At 39.3% G+C, this 20716-nt stretch overlaps 1 protein-coding gene across 15 annotated transcripts in view; it reads left to right on the top strand.

The window, feature by feature from the left end:
- Positions 1 to 20716, top strand: part of DCTN1-p150 (dynactin subunit 1) — a 398222-nt gene that overhangs the window by 185781 nt on the left and 191725 nt on the right. For 7 of the 15 annotated variants that reach the window (XM_069328818.1, XM_069328810.1, XM_069328817.1 and 4 more), the window contains one exon: positions 373 to 570. The exons of the other annotated variants lie outside the window; for them this stretch is intronic. In XM_069328818.1, coding sequence (XP_069184919.1) covers positions 373 to 570 — 198 coding nt within the window. The remainder of the gene's footprint in view (positions 1 to 372; positions 571 to 20716) is intronic. 15 annotated transcript variants of the gene reach the window in all.

The following is a 20716-nucleotide window of genomic DNA, read 5'->3' as shown; positions in this document are numbered from 1 at the left end:
TTTTGTTCAGATTTTTTTTATCTCGTTGTACTTCACATATATAGAGTTACTGCTGTTAGTTAGATTCCTTGGAATACCTTACCTTCATTCTCTAATTTCAGCTTTTTTTGTATTTTGTATGTTTGCCAGCATTAGCATCAGTAGCCTCCTTGAAGTAATAAATATTTGTGTGTGTTGCAAATAGGTAAATAAACTTTCTAAGAGTGCACCCCAAGGCTTACAGATACAAAGCACCTCAGCGAGATTGGAAAATTTGGCACAGTATCATCCAGGTGAGGCCTTTTAAACCTGATATTTCCAGCAGCCATTTAACCAAGCGAAAAACTTGTTTTCTCTAAATGTACGGCAATGAGGAGGGTGGTATTGTTCCAGGCCAGGCCAAGTCCTCGTTCTGGCCGTGGGTCGAGTGGAGGTGGCACAAAAGGCGGAACTTTGGACCACTCAGGGTCACAGGTCATCCTCCACAGCCCCCGCACCCCCGCCTCGGCTACCGGGTCGGGGGCAGTTGGAGGCGCACCGATCAGGGGGCCAACGGTCGAAGGCTGTGACATAGCCTGTCAGACCGAACAAGTACTGTCACCATCACTAACTGTGCATGACCAGCTTCTTATACTGCATGAGCAAATGTAGATATGTGGCCAATTTTTTTTTTTTTTTGTGGTAAGTCCTACTTTTATCTTGATTGCACTACTGTATCTGTTTTGATTGAGGTGCTAATAGAATTACTGTATATACCAATCATAATACCAAGAAAAAACAAGGAACCATTCTAGCTTCATTCTATACATAAAGTGGATTTAGGTGCTTCAATTTTTTCCTTCCTGCATTGGCCTGCACCCTTGGTTACAAAGGTGGTGGTAAAGACAGTTATATGCTGAGTGGAAATTAGTTGGCAACTGGTTGAGGCATTTTGAACCTTGCTAGAGGGAATGTTTACACCAGAATGCTTCCTCACTGCCATACATGTTCCATCCCTGCATGTCTTCTTCAATCCTTTTTCCCCTCCAGTATTTTCAAATGTTGTCTGATGATCAACATGTTTATATGTTAAGTTTCCTTGTAACTTGTATATTAAAATTAGTATAATAAATATGAAGCACTCAAACTCTCACATGGAGTGTTTTGTGTATGTTGAAGATGACGATCCAACATTAGTGTGTGTGTGTGTGTGTGTGTGTGTGTGTGCGTGTGTGTGTGTGTGTGTGTGTGTGTGTGTGTGTGTGTGTGTGTGTGTGTGTGTGTGTGTGTGTGTGTGTGTGTGTGTGTAATTATCTAAGTGTAATTACCTAAGTGTAATTACAGGATGAGAGCTAAACTCGTGGTGTCTTGTCTACCCAGCACTTTGTCATATAACGCTTTGAAGCTACTGACGGTTTTGGCCTCCACCACCTTCTCACCTAACTTGTTAAAAATTAAATTATTGCCAACAGCATTTGGTGTTCCAAGGTAGTCACCCATCCCAGTTCTAACCAAACACAACATTACTTAACTTTGCTGATCAGACGAGAAGCAGTGTTCTCAATGTGTGTGTGTGTATGTGTGTGTACTCACCTATTTGTACTCTTCTATTTGTGCCTGTAGGATTGAGCATTGATTCTTGGATCCCGCCTTTTTAGCCATCGGTTGTTTACAGCAATGACTCCTGTCCCATTTCCCTATCATATCTAGTTTTAAAATTATGAATAGAGTTTGCTTCCACAACCTGCTCCTTAAGTGCATTCAATTTTTCCACAACTCTCACACTAAAAGAATACTTCCTAACATCTCTGTGACTCATCTGAGTTTCCAGTTTCCACCCAGGTCCCCTCGTTCTGTTACTATTACGTGTGAACATTTCATCTATTTCCACTTTGTCAATTCCCATGAGTATTTTATACGTTCCTATCATATCCCCTCTCTCCCTTCTTTTTTCTAGTGTCGTAAGGTTCAGTTCCTACAGGTGCTCTTCATATCCCATCCCTTGTAACTCTGGGACAAGACTCGTTGCAAATTTCTGAACCTTTTCCAGTTTTCTTATGTGTTTCTTCAGGTGGGGACTCCATGATGGCGCGGCATACTCTAAGATCTGGTCTCACGTAGGCAATGTAAAGTGCCCTAAAAGCCTCCTCACTTAGGTTTCTGAATGATGTTCTAACTTTTGCCATGGTAGAGTACGCTGCTGTCGTTATCCAATTTATATGTGCCTCTGGAGTTAGATCAGGTCTTACGACCACTCCCAAGTCTCTTTCTCGAATTGTTACAGGTAGGCAGTTCCTCTTCATTGTGTACAGGTACTGTCCCTTTGGTCTCCTATCATCTGATCCCATTTCCATAACTTTACATTTACTCGTGTTGAACTCCAGTAGCCATTTCTCTGACCATCTCTGCAACCTGTGCAGGTCCTACAATTCTCATTTATCACAACTCTTCTCATTAATTTTGCATCATCTGCGAGCATTGACATGTAGGATTCCACTCCTGTAAACATGTCATTTACGTAAATTAGAAATAGAATTGGTCCCAGCACCGATCCTTGAGGTACTCCACTCGTTATTGTTCGCCAGTCCGACTTCTCGCCCCTTACCCCTTCTCTCTGGTTCCTTCCTATTAGGTAGTTCCTTACCCATGCTAAGCCCTTTCCGCTTACTCCTGCCTGCCTCTCAAGTTTGAATAGCAGTCTCGTGTGTGGTACTGTATCAAAGGCCTTTTGGCAGTCTAGAAATATGCAGTCTGCCCAACCTTCTCTGTCCTGCCTTATCCTTGTTATTTTTTCATAGAATTGCAAAAGGTTTGTTAGGCATGATTTCCTTGTTCAGAACCCATGTTGGTGTTTGTTTACAAACCTAATACTCTCCAGGTGTGCAACAAGTCTTAGCCTAATTATTCTTTCAAGTATTTTGCAGGGAATGCTTGTCAGTGGTCTGTAGTTAAGTGCTAGTTTGCTGATGATGCTAATTCTGTATTCCATCTGGTAGATTGTTTTTGTAGACAATGAACATTACCGGTGCAAGAACTGAACCCTGTGGTACTCCACTTGTGACATTTCTCCAGTCCGATACATTGCCTCTGATTACTGACCTCATTTTTCTATCAGTTAAATTTTTTTTTTTATCCATGTTAGAAGCTTACCTGTCACCCCTCCAATATGTTCCAGTTTCCAGAACAACCTCTTATGCGGAACTGTCGAAAGTCTTTTTTTAGGTTCAGGTAGATGCAGTCAACTCGACCATCTTTTTCCTGTAAAATCTTTGTAGCTCGGTCATAGAAACTGAGTAAATTCATTACATAGGATCTTACAGATCGAAAACCATACTGTTTTTCTGATATTATATCGTTTTTCTCCAAGTGTTCTACCATTTAATTTTAATTATTTTTTCCAATATTTTGACTCTTACATTTGTCAATGGTGTGTGTGTGTAATTACCTAAGTGTTGTTACTGGATGAGAGCTATGCTCGTGGTGTCCCGTCTTCCCAGTACTCTTTGTCGTTTAACACTTTGAAACTACAGTTCTGATGGTTTTGGCCTCTACCATCTTCTCACTTAGTTTGTTCTATCCATCTACCACTTTGTTTGCAAAAGAAATCTTTCTAATGTTTTGTCGACACCTTTATTTCCTTAGCTTCAATCTGTATCTTCTTGTACGTGATGTTTCTGATTTCAGGAATTCTTCCTTATCAATTTGGTCGATTCCTATTAGAATTTTGTATGTAGTGATCATATCACCTCTTTTTTCTACTATCTTCTAGTTTTGGCATGTTTATCCCTTAACCACTGTGCTGCGCCAACAGAGAAAACTTGGTTGGTGGGAAACTGCGCCAACCGAGAAAACACCTTTTGAATATTTTGTTTACATTCAAAATGCGTACGCGTAGGTTGTTTACAAAATGGACTCTTGGGATCTCCAGTGAGAGGCAGCCATCTTGGAAAAAATTCTCAGACTGCCCTAGGGCTGCTGGCTGGGTTAGTGCTGAGTGAGCAACAATGGGTAACGCACGCGCCTCTGGCTCCCAAATACCTGCCGACACAGTGTTGAAAAATCGCTCTCTGTCGGTGAAATCTAGACCTTATTGCCTGAAGAACATAAGGGTCATGATACTAATGAAGCGAGGCATAATAAGGACCTAACCACAGAGGTCGGATGCAAGTGATACAGCACCGATGAGGACGATACAGTGAGCATTTCCAAATGTAGCTCTGAGCGCCACCCTTGCCCACCCATGCGATCTACAATTTTTATAGATGATATATAGATGAATCATTTTCCTGGGTTCAGTAATGATGCATCTGATACAAGTAGCATAGATGAACAGTGTTAGCAGCTTCCGTGGTGGTGTTTTCCATAGATATTTTCAAGAATAGCTGAATCTCTTCCAGAATGACTAAATCTCTTCCATAATAACTGAAACTCTTCCTGTGAGGGACCTTACAAAGCAATCTTTTCAAGACTACCTGACAAATTGATCTTTTCCTATAATCTTTTCAACACTACCTTACGCTTAACAAGCTTGGCTACATACCACCTATGGGTACTAAAGCCAAGGGTGTATGTGAGTGCGTTATTTACAAGCACACAGAACGAAGAAACAGGAAGCAAAACTCTATCTGTACCTGGTGTAACGAGAGCGAAGTTGCGCTGTGTACCATGGACTGCTTCGTTGTTTATCACTCACTTTCAAGGTACTGAGTGTGTAATACAGTGTGTTACTGTGCAAATAGTGTGTGGAACCGTACATATTGTAATTTTAGTGAATTTTGAATAAGTAATATTGCGACAATAAACATTTATTGTGGACACATTACTGACACACATATCACAGTTACATGAAACATTATGAACATTTTACTCTATGCATACTGTAAAGGACACAATTATGCATCTTATATGATAAAAAAACTGCATTGGAAATACATGGCTCTTCGCAGGCACTCATATACATGGCACTCACTTCGCAGGCCCTTCACATTCTTTGGAGACAAAGTCTAGATACTGGCATTATCCCTGACATATTAAAAACAGCAGAGATAGCACCGCACCATAAAGGAGGAAATAAGGCAGAGACAAAAAATTACATACCGATAGCACTAACATCGCACATCATAAAAATCTTTGAGAGAGTGCTAAGAAGTAAGATCACAAAATACATGGAATCACAGCATCTCCATAACCCCGGACAACATGGTTTCAGAACAGGGCGCTCTTGCCTATCACAGTTGCTGGACCACTATGACATGGCACTAGATGCCATGGAAGACAAACAAAATGCTGATGTAATTTACACAGATTTTGCCAAAGCCTTTGACAAATGTGACCATGGTGTTATTGCACATAAAATACGTTCAACAGGAATTACCGGAAAAATAGGCAGATGGATCTACTATTTCCTGACTAATAGAACCCAATGTGTAGTAGTCAACAAAATAAAATCCGAACCATCAACCGTAAAGAGCTCAGTCCCCCAGGGTACTGTGCTTGCTCCAGTACTTTTTCTCATCCTCATATCGGACATAGACAAGGACACAACCTATAGTGCTGTATCATCCTTTGCAGATGACACTAGGATTTTTATGGGAGTAGGCAACATAGAGGACACGGCAAGCCTCCAATCAGATGTAAATCAGGTCTTTCTATGGGCTACAGAAAATAACATGGTGTTTAACAAAGATAAGTTTTAGCTCATGCGCTATGGAAAAAATGAAAATATAAAAACGGAAACCACGTACAAAACTCAGTCAAATCATAACATTGAACGGAAAGGCAATGTAAAGGATTTGGGTGTACTGATGTCAGAAGACCTTACCTTTAAAGAACACAATAAAGTAGCCGTCACAACTGCAAGAAAAATGACAGATTGGATAACAAGAACCTTTCACACTAGAGATGCTATACCGATGATGATACTTTTCAAGACGCTAGTGCTCTCTAGAGTGGAATACTGCTGCACAATGACGGCCCCTTTCAAAGCTGGAGAAATTGCTGACCTGGAGAGCGTGCAGAGATCCTTTACTGCTAGAATCCACTCAGTAAAACATCTAAACTACTGGGACTGACTAAAGAGCCTAAACCTGTATTCTCTTGAGCGCAGGCGGGAGAGATACATAATAATTTACACATGGAAAATAGTAGAGGGGCTGGTCCCAAACCTGTACACAGAAATAACAGTACATGAGACCAGAAGGCATGGCAGGATGTGCACAATGCCCCTGTTGAAAAGCAGAGGTGCAACAGGTACTTTGAGAGAGATCCCTGTCAACATCAGAGGCCCGAGACTGTTCAACATGCTTCCAATACACATAAGGGGCATAACTGGCCGACCCCTCACAGTGATCAAGAGAGAACTTGACAAATATCTCCAAAGGATAGCTGATGAACCAGGCTGTGACTCATACGTCAGGCTGCGAGCAGCCGCGTCCAACAGCCTGGTTGACCAGTCCAGCAACGAGGAGGCCTGGTAGACGACCGGGCCGCGGGGTCGCTTAGCCCCAGAATCACCTCAAGGTAACCTCAAGGTAAGGTACATAGAACAAATATTTTAAAATATATTTGTTGCAACTCGTGGTATTGAATGGCCCGCCCGACCGCCTCTGGGAGCTTCACGCACTGGCGACCAGCCATTGAGACCTCCCTTTTCCATATCCCCAAAGCTAGAGTAAGTGGAATTTTTTAGTTTTTTTTACATGTACGTGTTCAGGGAAGGAAATTTATCATTTTACAAAGATAAAATAAGATTAAAACACTTAATTTTATGCGCACAGGGGGAAATTTCACAATAAACTCTGCGCATCACAGTGGTTAATAGTTTACATCCCCCAGTGTGCTCAAGAAAAAGATTGTTCAGAAAAAAATATTTTTTCTTATGATATTGTTAATTAGCCTTCAGAAAGCACAAAAATCCAATTAAAAAGTCTAGCTCATGTAGTTTAGCTGTAGTGGCCTGGAGGAGTTGCATATTTTTAGTTGAGGTGCCACATGGGAATAACTTTGTTGATTTATTTTCATTGTTTCTCACTTTATTAATTTCGTTTTCATGCTAACTGGTTGTATTTGTGTCAAAGGTACTGTCTATTATGTATAACTTTGGAAATATAAGTATGTGTGGATATATGAGTACTGTATAGACATACAGGCACCCACATACTTATTCATAATAATATATGAATACAAGTCTAAATCTTAAAATTGCAAATAGCACACATTTTGCCTCAAATATATACATGGTAATCACTCATTTGCTGTTGCTAAAAGTTTAGTGTCTCCTCTATGGCTGCCCTAAACTTTCAGACACTGGATGGTGATGTTGCCAAGCAATGGTTATCATTTTCTTACTAAGGCCTAAGAAGGAAAGTAAGGGACTCAGCATTTTTTTCAAGATGGTGGATGGTTTCTGGTGGTCTGTGGAAGCAAATGGGAGCTTTATGTATATGCATGACTATTTTAAACAGTTTACATATGCAAATCATATATGTATGCCAAGTGCATGGTGGGACTCATTACTCCTGTTGTATATGTGTGCCATGCGCACCTCAAGGATTAATGTCTGTGGTCTCTCCTCGTAGCTCTTGTTTTTCATTTCCAGAAGCCATTTTGTTGTATGCCGCTCCACCTTTTCCAGTTTCTGTATGTGCTTTTTAAGATTTGGGCACCATACAACTGCTGCATATTCCAGTTTTGGTCGCACAAAAGTCATGAACAGTTTCTTTAGTATATCACCATCCATATAATTAAAAGCAAGTGTGAAGTTAGAAAGAGATGCATACGCTCGTCTCACAATGTTCTTTGTGTGTTCCTCTGGCGACAGCTTATTATACAAAACCACCCCTAGGTCTCGTTCTTTATTAGAGCTTTGTAATTCCATTCCACATAATTTGTAAGTTGTGTGTGGTCTATTTTCTCTGAATCCACATTCCATAACACAGTATTTATGCACATTGAATTCTATCTGCCACTTTACGCTCCAAGCACTTGCTTTATCTAGGTCGATTTGAAGGGGATTACAATCGTCTGCGCCTCCTCTCTCCTCTAGTATCTTAGCATCATCTGCAAACATGTTCAAATAATTCTGTATTCCTTCTGGTAGATTTTTCATGTAGACAATGAACATTACTGGTGCATGAACTGAACCCTGAGGTACTCCGCTAGTAACACTCCTCCAGTTAGATACAGTACATTGTCTCTGATTACTGCCCTCATCTCTCTGTTAGTTAGAAAGTTTTTCATCTATGTCAGAATTCTCCATGTTACTCCTCCAGTATGTTCCAGTTTCCAGAACAGCCTCTTGTGTGGGACTTGTCAAAAGCCTTTTTTAGGTCCAGATAGACACAGTCAACCCAACCATCTCTTTCCTGTATTATCTCTGTGGCCCTATCATAAAAAAACTAAGTAGATTTCTTAAACAGGATCTTCCTGTTCGAAAACCATACTGTTTGTCCTTTTATTATGTCATTACTCTCTAGGTGTTCAATCCATTTGGCTTTACCTGTTGTTTCTAGTATTTTGACTACCACGCTTGTTAATGATATGGGTCTATAATTTAAAGGTTCCTCTTGACTACCATTTTTATAGATTGGTACTATGTTTGCCTTTTTCCATATATTTACTAAGATTCCTGTGCACAAGAATGTCTGGAATATTAATTGGAGTGGAATACTTAGCTCAGTTGCACATTCTCCTAGCACCCAAGGTGAAACTCCATCAAGTCTAACTGCTTTTTTCTTCCTAGCCCCTTGAGTAATTTTTCCACTTCATCTTGAGATTCCTCTATGTATTTTATAGCTTGCTCAGGAATTGGTATTGGGTCCAGTTCTATGAAATCCTCATTTTGTACAAATACACTTTGGAACTGTTCATTTAGTATTTCACACATTTCTCTTTCATTCTCAGTAGTCCTGTTCCCCGTTACACACAGAAATCACAATAGTGTGATAAATCAAATGAACAAATCCACAAGGGCCGTGATGAGGGTTCGGACCGACATCTTAGAGCCTACGTCTCTCAGACATAGGTTCGACTCCTCATCATGGCCCTTGTGGATTTGTTCTGTTCCCCGTTCTCAATCTGGATTTTATCCTTTACATGCAGCTTGCTTTTAATGAATTTAGAGAAAAGGCTAGGGTCAGTTTTACATTTTTCTTATACTTTTCTGAAGGGATGAAGAAGTGAAGGCATAGCGACAAATAAATTTTTGGGGGGCCATTTGTCGCTGTGTCACAGAGTTTCCAGGTAAATTTCCCCCTTTTGTCAGTATGCTGTTGGGGGTTCCAGGTAAATTTCTCATTTTGACTGCCAGGTTTCCTTATAAATTTCTGATTTGGAGTTAAAGAATTTTTATGAGAAAAATAATTTCCGAGATCTTAAGAGTTTGTTAAAAGTTCTTACGGGGAAAATAATTTCCGAGAACATAGAAGTTTGAAAAAGTCGGGGACAAAGTCCGCTCCCTTCCTTACTAAGAATTAAGTCATAAACAGATATTTTAAACTGTATTCTTTTAAGTAGAAATTTTACCTACAAACAAGTATGTCTATATAACTAAAATGTAGCATTACCCGACTATATGAGACACCATTAATTACCTGGCTGGCCCCTCCCACCTCCTGCGTGACCTGTTCCTACCTTACAGCCCCGTGCTAGACCCCGCCACCATCCCTACCTCACCAAACAGATGTCACTGCCATAATCATACCTAAGTGATCTTACCTAAGTTCTTTTCAGCCTCTCCTCACTGTTGTGTAATTGTTTCTTGCTTGCTTGTAGTGCTGGTATGTATGTGAGTTAGTCCTCTTCCTATATTGAATCCATTTTCTTGTCTTTTCCTCTCTGGCCCTCTCACAATTTCTGTTAAACCAATCCAGTTTTCTGGTCCTTCATCTATGTTTTGGTATGAATGTTTGTGTGCCTTCATCTAATATTTCACAAAATTTGGCATACATCTCATATACTTCGTTGCCTAGCAACAAGTGTGTCCAATTAAACTCATTAAAGATTTTTCTAAGTTTCCCAGTGTGGCCTCTCTTTATTTTGAGTTTAACAACTGTTTCAATGTCCCCATTCGCTTCTAGATTATATCGCAATGCATATTTAATTTCCAATTGGACATGATCACCCTTTTCCAAAGGAGGAAAGTATTGGATGTCAAATACTGTATGTCTTCTTCTTTCCTGGTGAATATTAGATCCAGTATTGACAGAACATCCCCTTTCCCTCATTCTTGTGGCCTGCTTGAAGTGTTGATATACGAATGTCTCCAGAATGAGGTTTTCAAATCTGCCTGTCGAAATGTCCTCTGTTCTTGCTTCGTAGTCCTCCTAACTTATTGCTTTCAAGTTGAAGTCCTCCCAGTACATACAATCATTACTTAACTATCTGCCTTTACTGTTCTTAATGGTCTCTCTCATGACCATTGTGAGGCCTACTCATTTGTCATCCAATTCCTCCTTTGTCCATATGTAGCTTGCTGATGGGCTGTAGGCATTTACGATTATCAGTTTATCATCCTGATTCCAGACCGGCATTGCCATTATGTCAACTTCTCGAGGGTTGTCAAGTATTAACTTTCTTACCTTCAAGTGTTCTTTCACCAGCACAGCCATTCCTTCCCCTTCTTAGTTTTCTTGTCACATCTCCAAACTGAGTAGCCCCTTGGGAATACGACCTCACATAAAATATTTTATTCAAGTTTCGTCTCTGTTAGTGCGACAATATCTGGGACCTTAAGCTGAATTATATCTCTTAGTTCCAGTAATTTTGATCTCACTCCTTCTATGTTGGTATTTACAATTTTCAGGAACATGTTCCTTTTCCCTTTGTGTGTACTCACCTATTGGTACTTGCCTATTTGTGTCTGCAGGTTCAAGCATTGGCTCTTGGATCCCGCCTTTCTAACCTTTAGTTGTTCAAAGCAATGACTCCTGTCCTTCTTCTCTATTATACCTAGTCTTAAAGCTGTGAACAGTGTTTGCTTCCACAATGTGCTCCTTCAGTTCATTCCATTTCCCTACTACTCGCACACTACAAGAAAACTTTCTAACATCTTTTGACTCGTCTGAGTTTCCAACTTCCACCCATGTCCCCTTGTTCTGCTGGTATTTCTTGTGAACATTTTGTCTATTTCCACTGTCAGTTCCCTTAAGTATTTTGTATGCTGCTATCATATCTCCCTGCTCCCTCCTTTTTTCTAACATCGCAGGTTCAATTCCTCTTCATATCCCATCCCATGCAACTCCAGGACTAGCTTCGTCACAAATTGTTGAACTTTTTCCTGTTTCCTAATGTGTTTCTTTTGGTGGGGGCTCCATGATCGGGCTGCATACTCTTAAGACTGGTCTCATGTAGGCATTGTAAAGCGGTCTGAATGCCTAGGTTTTTGAATGGTGTTCTAACTTTTGCTAGCATAGAATAAGCTGCTGACGTTATTCGATTTATATGTGCCTTAGGAGTTAGATTTGGCATTATTGTACGTCCACTCCCAGGTCCCTTTCTCGAATCGTCACAGGAAGGTATTGTGTTGAATCGTGTTGAATTGTGAAGGTGTTGTGTTGTTTTGTGTGCTGTGGTATTGTGTTGTTTTGTGTGAATGTGTTGTGTTTTTGTGTGCTTAGTCCCATTTCCATAACTTTACACATGCTCATGTTGAACTGCAGTAGCCCTTTTTCTGACAATCTCTGCAGTTTTTCACATCCTCTTGGAGTATCATACAATCCTCATCTGTTGTGTGTAATTACCTAAGTGTAGTTACAGGATGAGAGCTACACTCATCCACATTCTTTATACAGTTGTTAATCAAATATTTAATTAAAGTAGATATATCGTGTGTGTGTGTGTGCGTGTAAAATTACCTATTTGTACCGATGTTTTTGTGCCTGTAGGATTGAGCATTAACTCTGGACCCTACTTTTCTAGAGAGATAGAGTGAAAGTGTGAGAGAAGGAGCATGTGTGTGAACAGTATTTATAAAAGAAGTTAAAACACAGACCTCTTGATTGTCCAGCATCTAAAGAGTTAAAGTTCCTCTATACCAACAGGTTGGATGGACCATACATTTGTTAATCAAATATTTAATTACAGTAGATATATCACCAAAAGTACAGCAATTGATTTATTATTAAGTGGGTGATGAGAGTAAATCATATATGGCTAAGCAGACAAATTCTGGCAATGTTTCTAAGATAAATATGCTTCCAACAAGATTTAACAAATTTTGTTATTTTGAAAGGATAATAATAATTGAATGATAAATTTATAATATAACCATTCAGTTTAAAAGAGCTGTGCAAAATAAGAAGTTGAGAACACATTTGGATGTTGTGGGACTGGCTCAATGTATCGGGAATGATGACCAAAAATGTCAGTGGTGGTATAAGTAGTAGAGTTGCTCAATGTTCTCTATATATTGTATGGTCTTGGATACTACTCTAAATATTTACATTTTTTCTTCAGTTTTTAAGACATTGAAAGGTTTGGTATTTGAATTCTGGATTATTTATGTACAGGTTTATGTTGTGCATTGGCTACAGTTGGTCATGTTTACTAGAGTAGTAGTTACTTAGTGTAGACTAATTAGAATATAGATGGAGCTGTAAGCATTATACAGTATATTGTATATGCTGCACAGTAACATATCTGATATCCATCACACTCAGGTCCAATGAGTTTCATGCTCGTTCTATTAGGTATCCACACAGTGACATCTTTTACTAAATTTGGTCAACTATCTGGAAATTTTTAATATTTTTCTTTGTTTATCTGGCACATTATGCATGACTCGTGTGTCAGGGGAAACATATGTACAAAATTGCATACTTTCTTTTTGGGTTAGTTATGAGGCACATTAGCATGGCCGTGACAGACACTCGACTTAACAGATCACTGACCAATGGATATTAGATACATTACTGCAATTTGGGTGTTTCATATTACAGTATATAAACTTATTTACTCTTTGTGAATAAATTATAATAAACTTTTTATGGATTTGTTAATTCAAATTTTTTTAGGTGAAAGAGCATATACTGTATATATTTTAAATTTATTGTTGATGTATTTAATGAAAAGTATATGTTACATATACAAATCTTTAGGGGAGAACATGCAAGTGAATGTGTGCACTGAGGTAGCCCTTGGGAGGATGTGAGTTCTCTCTGGCAAGTAATTATGAGACATGTTGTATGGAAAATGCTCTGCATCCATGAGTCTTTGTCCAGAGTGTTGACTTTCAAGTGAGAGATGGTATTACAGGTGTCCTTCACTGTGTTGCATGATGGTGGTTCACGTGGTAAAGCTCCTGCTTGTGGAGTCTTTCTGTGGGAAGCCCCGTCGGCTCCAACTGGAAGACTGTAAAAAACCCAGTGTTGAATGTAATGAAAGGACAGTTTCTGGGTGAGCCTGGAGGCTCCCTGAAGCCTTACTTGATTTTACTTATCAAGTGCCATACTACAAGTGTCATCAGTCACTGGGTTCTTAGTAAGCCTACCGAGGACCATGAGACAGAACCTGGCCCCCTCAGAGAGGCAAAAAGAGCAATGGCCTATGAGCACATTACAGTTAAAGTATGTCATCATGCCATCGACCAGGGAAGGCCCCCAGAAAGGAAGGTTAATCAAAACATACTACTACCTGGTTGAAAAGTGCGACCTACATCCTCAGAAGCGTAAAAGAACTCCCCCCAGAAAGCAAGCAAACAAATAAAACTTTGTCCAACTAACCCACCGCTCATTAGCTTCATCGTTCATTTTGATGAAGCTAATTCAATGAGCCTCATCATTTTCCCCATTCAAATAACTGGCCACTCCAATCAGTTATTTGAATGATGAAAACTGCCAACCGGTGGGAGGGAGGGTGTCTGGAAGTCTCTGGGGCTCACCCAGAAACTGGCATTTCATTGGTAGTTTCAATGCTAGTTTTCTGTGGGTAACCCCGTCGGTGCCCTGAAGCTAAATACCCGCAGAGAAGGAAAGCAGGGAATAACCCAGAAGGCAGCAGCACAGCAGATTTCAACCTGACAAAGAGTTGAGTACCCGGTTGCATTGGGGCACTTTTTCCTGCTTTCCACCCATTCTCCATCTTCCCCAATCTTCATATCTTTCCTTTAACTGCTTCATTCTCATTCCCTTGTTCCCCCTCATTAATCCTATCACTCATCCTCCCCCTCTTCCCCATTCTTCACCATATCTTCCCCCCTGACCCCCTTTATTCCCATTCCCTTGTCCCCCTCCCCTCATTAATCCCGACCTGGTCCTCCCCCGCTCCCTCCCCCCCATTAATCTCATCCCTCATCCTCTCCCTCTTCCCTGCTCCTTCCCCACCCTTCCCTGCCTTCTCCTTTCCCCTCTCCACTTTTCTCAGAAAATTTATTATTATCAAGCACTGAAGCACATGGTTTCGTATGAGAAAATATATTATTATGATCACTAAAAACTATGGAGGAATTACACAGTATGACTTTTGAATAGAAAGATCCTGTGTAACAAATCTATTGAATTTTCACGATAGAGCTGCAATGATTTTACTGGAAAGAGATAGTTGGGTTGACAATGGTTATCGATACCTAAAAAAAAAGGCTTTTGACAGAGTCCCACACCAGAGGTTGCTCTGGAAAATGGAACATGCTAGAGGGGGTGTCAGGCAGGCTGCTGACATGGATGAAAAATTTTCTGGTTGAAAAATAAGGTCAGTAATCAGAGGCGATGTATCAGACTGGAGAAGTGTTACGAGTGGAGTACCACAGGGTTCAGTTCTTGCACTAGTAATGTTCATTGTTTATGTAAACAATCTACGAAATTGAATACAGAACAATATGAATGTTTGCTGATGATGCTAAGCTACTAGGGATGATAAAAGACATAGATGTTTGTCATGCTCTTTAATATGACCTGGTCGAAATGTGTGTGTACAGGCGACCACGTGCTTTGCAAACCTCTCAGGGATGAGACCCGTCGGTTACCGTGTGAGTTTGTAAATGAGGAATGCAAATCTAGGGAGAAAAAAATTGACAGCTTCATAGCATCAATGCGACAGTATTTTGTTTGTACTCACCAGTGAGAGAAGTCCTAATCCACTTGTTATGTTAATGATCAATGTTGATGAAGAATAGTTATTTACATGGAAGAGGTGGTGGTAGATGTTGTTGGTGTTGGGTTGACTGAAATGGAGAATAATGGTGATAAGGTAACCTCAGATGTTGAAGTATTTGGGTCAACATGTGATGAGTCAGGTGCAGGAGAGGCAATGCAAGCTTTCTTGGAAGCCTTTGCAAAAAACTCTTTAATTGACATTTGTTTCATTCCTTTTGATCTTGTTTTCAAAAAACTTCATATACAAATTGTACTGGCTCATCATGTCCCTAGTTTCAAACTCACTGTTACTCATTTCAATAAATGCCAGAATGCTTTCAAAATATTTATGAATTTGTTCCATGTTACATTTTTCCTTTAACGCTTCTTCATCCTCTTTACCTTCCTCGCCATCTTCTTCATTGCACTCCTCTGGCTTTTTTGCTGTACATAATTCTATAATTTCTTCATCAGTCATATTTTGAATGGTTGGGGCTTCTTTGTCATAATCTATCCCCCTATCTATGTCATCTTCTATTGTTTCAGTCATCTTCTATTGTTTCAGTCATCAGTTCTGGAAACTTAATCTCCTTGACATAGGCTAGGAGTTCCTCTCTTAATTTTTTCTCTCGCTAACTTTCTTCGCCGCAAATCTTTCAAAATTTGGCTCGTCATCTTCCTCAGGAAACAGACTTGACATGGGCCAAAATTTTTCCAACCATTTCTTAGTGTAGTTGGCTTTATCTTGTCCCATGTACTAGCAATTGTCCAGATAGCTGACTTTATAAAAGCCCTTAAGTGTTCCTGAGTCATTATTAAGACGTCTGGTAAACATCCTCTTGTAGTGATGTTTAAGATTCTTAATTATCCCTTGATCCATGGGTTGGATCAGGGAAGTTTTATTGGTGGTAAGAACATTCCAATAATATTGCCATATACTAGCTCATCACCTCATGGATGTGTTGCACTATTATTTAGCAGCAGCACAACTTTGCTGTTTTGCGGGAGGCCAACACTTTTCAGGTGCTCCGTCACCTCGGGTACAAAGATTTTATTAAACTACTCGGCAAATATTACTCGATACATTCCTGCACTTGACTGGTGCTTATAAATCACAGGGAGGCACCTAGCTGCCCTGGAATTTTTGATAATTCCAATCACAGGTACAGTACTGTAATTTCAATTGCAGCTGTGTGTGCTAGCTGCATTTGCACAGCACAACAAATTCTGTTTGTTCTGCTTATAACCGCCTGAAGTATCGTCTTCACCACTATGAGCCATTGTGTTTGTGGGTAACATACGCCAGCACAAACCTGTTTCGTTATCATTATAAATTTGCTCCGGAGATAAATTTTGTTTCTGTACCATCTCCGCAAATTTACTTGAATACTCATCAGCACCTGTAGTGTTAGCAAACTGTCTTTCACCATGTACCCTAATGAACCTAATACCATAGTGGGTTGTTAAGCTTCTGAGTTATCCATCACTGTATACACACTTGAGGAATTTTCATTGCTTGGTGAAATTCACATGCCTTTTCCACGAGCAGCCAGCCTGCCACTTGCTTCTTCATCACCTCACGCTTCTGTTTGTACCACTCCCACACTGCATTATCAGCACTCTTCACATTTGCTTTACTTACAACCTTTCTATTTCATATTGCCTTATCGCTTTGACTTCTAGAGACATAGTAAAAGATTATAGGTTTAGCCTTAAGATAAAAAATAGTACTCTTGTTAATGCCATATTCAGCGCACACACAACGCTTCACAGGTCTTTGCTCTTCACCCTCTTAATTATTTCAACTTTCTTCTCAAATGTCATCACTGACCTCCTTCTTTTATGTATCCCACTTGTTGATGCTTTCACTTGCACAATGTGTGCATTTGGAGCTGATGTGGTGCAAGGATGTTCCTAGATTGTGCAGATATATCCAACAAAGTCACTGAACACTCCAGTCTCGTGACAAATCAAAATACAGTACTGGGAAAAATGGGCCGTGAATCTGTGACATCACAGGGTAGGAGGCACTAGAGTGGTGCCTGTCATGGTCAGTAGGCAAACTAGGCCATCTCCCACCTACTCATCCACCACCTCGGGCCAGTACGAGGCCTGGCGGACGCTTGCCCGATGTATATACACCTTTCCCGAACTATTTTATGCAAAACTACGTTCTTCCTGAACTTGAGTAACCGAACCAAACCCGATTGTGAAACTGGAACTTTTGAATATTTTAAGTTCACAAAGCATGTTGCTGTCTGTATAATAGTTGGCAAATGAAACTCAATGTGAATAAATGCAGTGTTATTTGCATATGGAATAGGAGAAAATAGGCTACACACACAATTTACAAATTATTTGGAAAGGAACTTTTACAAAGAAAGAGATCTAAGGATGATTCTGGATAGTAGACTGTCACCAGAGGAAAACATAAAGAACTTTGTGCGAGGAGCATATGCTGCACTTTCCTACTTTAGAATTGCTTTTAAATACAAGGATGGTGAAGTATTAAAGAAACTGTTCAGAACTTTTGTGAGATCAAAATTAAAATATGCAATAGTTGTATAGTTCCCATGTCTCAAGCACAACAATAAACTGGAAAATTTGCTAAGCATGCTACAAAATGGCTTCTGGAACTTAAAGTAAGAACTACCACCTCATCGGAGGGTTGAGGTGGTAAATGTGCCAAAGCAAGATTGAAGAAAATATGGTGATATGATCACTACATACAAAATAGGAACAGGAATTGATAAAATTGACAGTAATTCTTGAAACCTCCAACTTCAAGAACATGAGATCTTAAACTCAAGCAAAAGAAACAGAGGTGCCAAAAAATATTAAGCTCTCTGCTTGCAAACAGAGGGGGGGGGGGGGTAGATGTTTGAAACAAGTTAAGTGTGATGGCATTGGATGCCAAAACTGTTAGTAGTTTTAAAGCGCCATACGACAGAGTACTGGAAAGACAGGGCACCACGAGCATAGCTCTCATCCTATATCTACACTTAGATAACTAAATATTTCACACTTGATTTCATGAATTTGCATGGGAAGAGTTTATAAATGCTAATTTTTTTTTAAAGAATTTAACTTAGGCCAACCTTGACCAGTTTGTCTGTCCTGTACCCCAGACCATTTCCCTTGCAAAGTTGTGTGAAGCTAGCCATAAATGTCTGACCTCCAACTTTGGACAGACTGACTGACTGACATGCATTCTCTTAAAGTATAAATAAAACAATAGGTCTAACACTTCAGTTGAATAAAAGGAATACTTTAATAAAATATGTTGTCATTATCAAGTCATTGAGCATTCCATCTTTGCTGCGGTTTGATTTAAATTATTTGAATTATGAGTTTATTTGCAGTAATTTTACTTGTTGTCTATAGTAGGTGTAAAAATGCAAAAGAAAAGCATTATGTGGAATTTATAAGGCAAAAATTAATTACATGTAAGAGATTAAGTAATTAATGTTTTACAAAGGGTGGAAGACACTTACTTTTTTATTGCAAAAATTATAGTACAGTATATATTTTTATACTGTATATCCAATACACCAGTTCCCATATTTTTCAGAAGTAGAAGGCAATGATAAATGGACTCAGAGCATCATTATGGTTTAGACTTGTTGAGATGGTTGTGAGCATGAATATTAAAATTTACTTAGCATTGTAGAGAGAGAATTCAAGATTGAATGCTGCATGAAGAGAAGATGGGGTGTTTTACAAATATATAACAAAGAATATTTTCCTATCTTGAGAAATGTGTAGTTTATAATCAAAATTATAATCAAAATTAGGTTTAGTAAGTGTGTATCATGACAACTTAAGGGAGACTGATGGATGAGTGGACAGTGCTCAGGGTTCGTTGTCCTAAGGTTCCAGGTTCGATTTCCGGGGGCGGCGGAAACAAATGGGCAGTTTCTTTCACCCGCCGTTCCCTTGTTCACTCAGCAGTAAATAGGTACCTGGGAGTTAGACAGCTATTATGGGCTGCTGCCTCAATGTGTGTGTGTGAAAATTAGGATTAAGGACTTTCCCGAAACGCTATGCGTGCTAGTGGCGGCAAGAATGTAAGAACTCTTGTATATATAAATAAATAAATAAATGAATAATAATAATAATAATAAAAAAAGATAATTTTGGTAAAATATCATAGTTCAGGACAGGTGCTGGAGTTGGTAAGAAGATATTGTATTTTGTTGAAGGGTGTGAAAGTTGTGTGTGTAACAATATTGATGGTGCATATTGAGTGATTTTTTAAATATATTTTGGTTTGTATGACATGACATGATGTGAGCTGCTGAAGACAAGATAATTATTGCATTCTCATAATACTGGGTAATTGTATATTAATGTTATCACAGGATTGAGTCACCTTATGTAATTTAAGAAATTAGTGTTATGCAAGGTATAATTTTGAAGATGTAGAGAGAGAAAAAAAATGTGAACTGAAGATAAAAGGCATTGGTTAGAAGGCCCTGTATGAGGGATGTGGGGGACTTCCTGATTGATGGCTTAGTTCTTGAGAAAACGGTGAAATGTAATATCTTTAGTATTAAGAGCAGCCATGAAGATGCATATACTTGTGATCAAGCATTATGAGATGATGAGTAAGGATGTGTCTGCATTTATTCCATTGTCATTATTGTTTTTATTTAAGTTTTTTATTTATGTCTATTTAAGTCTTAAAACAAGTTTTAAGACTTAAATAGATATTCTGTTGCAAATGAATGAATAACTAGGAACTGTAAGCGAGATTCAATATGGTATTACTGTGCATAGATAAAATACAGCTATTTAAAATTTAGTGTGAAATTTAAAACTATTTTATAAGATTGTATGTTCAGAAGTTTGTTGTACTCAGCTAGTTGTACTCCTCACTGAGGTACTCATTTCTGGCCCTCTGGTATCTCTTTCTGCTCTCTGGTGTTCTGTTATTCCTGTAGTTTCTCCATGTTCTTGTACTTGATTGCTTCTCTTCTTTACATTCCTGATTAAACCATGGATTTTTCTGTCGCTTTTCCTTTTGGGCCGGGATAAACCTGTTTGCAGCTTTCTGGCACTTCTGGGTGGCATAGTTCGTCATTTCCTGTGCAGTCTTCTCTCTGAGTTCTATTTCCCATGGTAATCCTATTAGGAAGTTCCTCATCTCTCCACTGTGTATGGAGTCTGCCTCAACCACATCACTGCCTAATGTATTTAATTTGTTAACTACTTTGACACTAAAAAAATTCTTTCTAATGTCTCTGTGGCTCATCTCTCAGTTCTGGGACTAGTCTGGTGGTATACCTCTGAATCTTCTCTAACTTTGTCTTGTGTTTAACTTGGTATGGACTCCAGGCTGGAACTGCAGACTCCAGGATTGATCTGACATAAGTGGTATACAAGGTCCTGAACGATTCCTTACACAAGGTTTCTAAAGGCAGTTCTTATGTTGGCCAATCTAGCATATGCCGCTAATGATATACTTTTGATGTGAAATTCTGGGGACAGGTTCGGTATGATATCAATCCCCCCAGATCTTTCTATTTGACTCTTGCAGGATTTCACCTCCCAGATGGTACCTTGTGTTCAGCCTCCTGTTCCCTTCTCCTAAAGGTGTATACAGAGATGTGTTGATTGTCCAATATTACTCTAGCATTGGAGCTGGGTTTTGCGAGAGTCACTGGGTACTTGAGTTGATTTGAATAATATAG

The sequence above is a fragment of the Procambarus clarkii genome, chromosome 22, assembly GCF_040958095.1.
Source record: "Procambarus clarkii isolate CNS0578487 chromosome 22, FALCON_Pclarkii_2.0, whole genome shotgun sequence".
NCBI classification, from domain to species: domain Eukaryota; kingdom Metazoa; phylum Arthropoda; class Malacostraca; order Decapoda; family Cambaridae; genus Procambarus; species Procambarus clarkii.
This window is presented reverse-complemented; position numbering and strand designations above follow the sequence as displayed.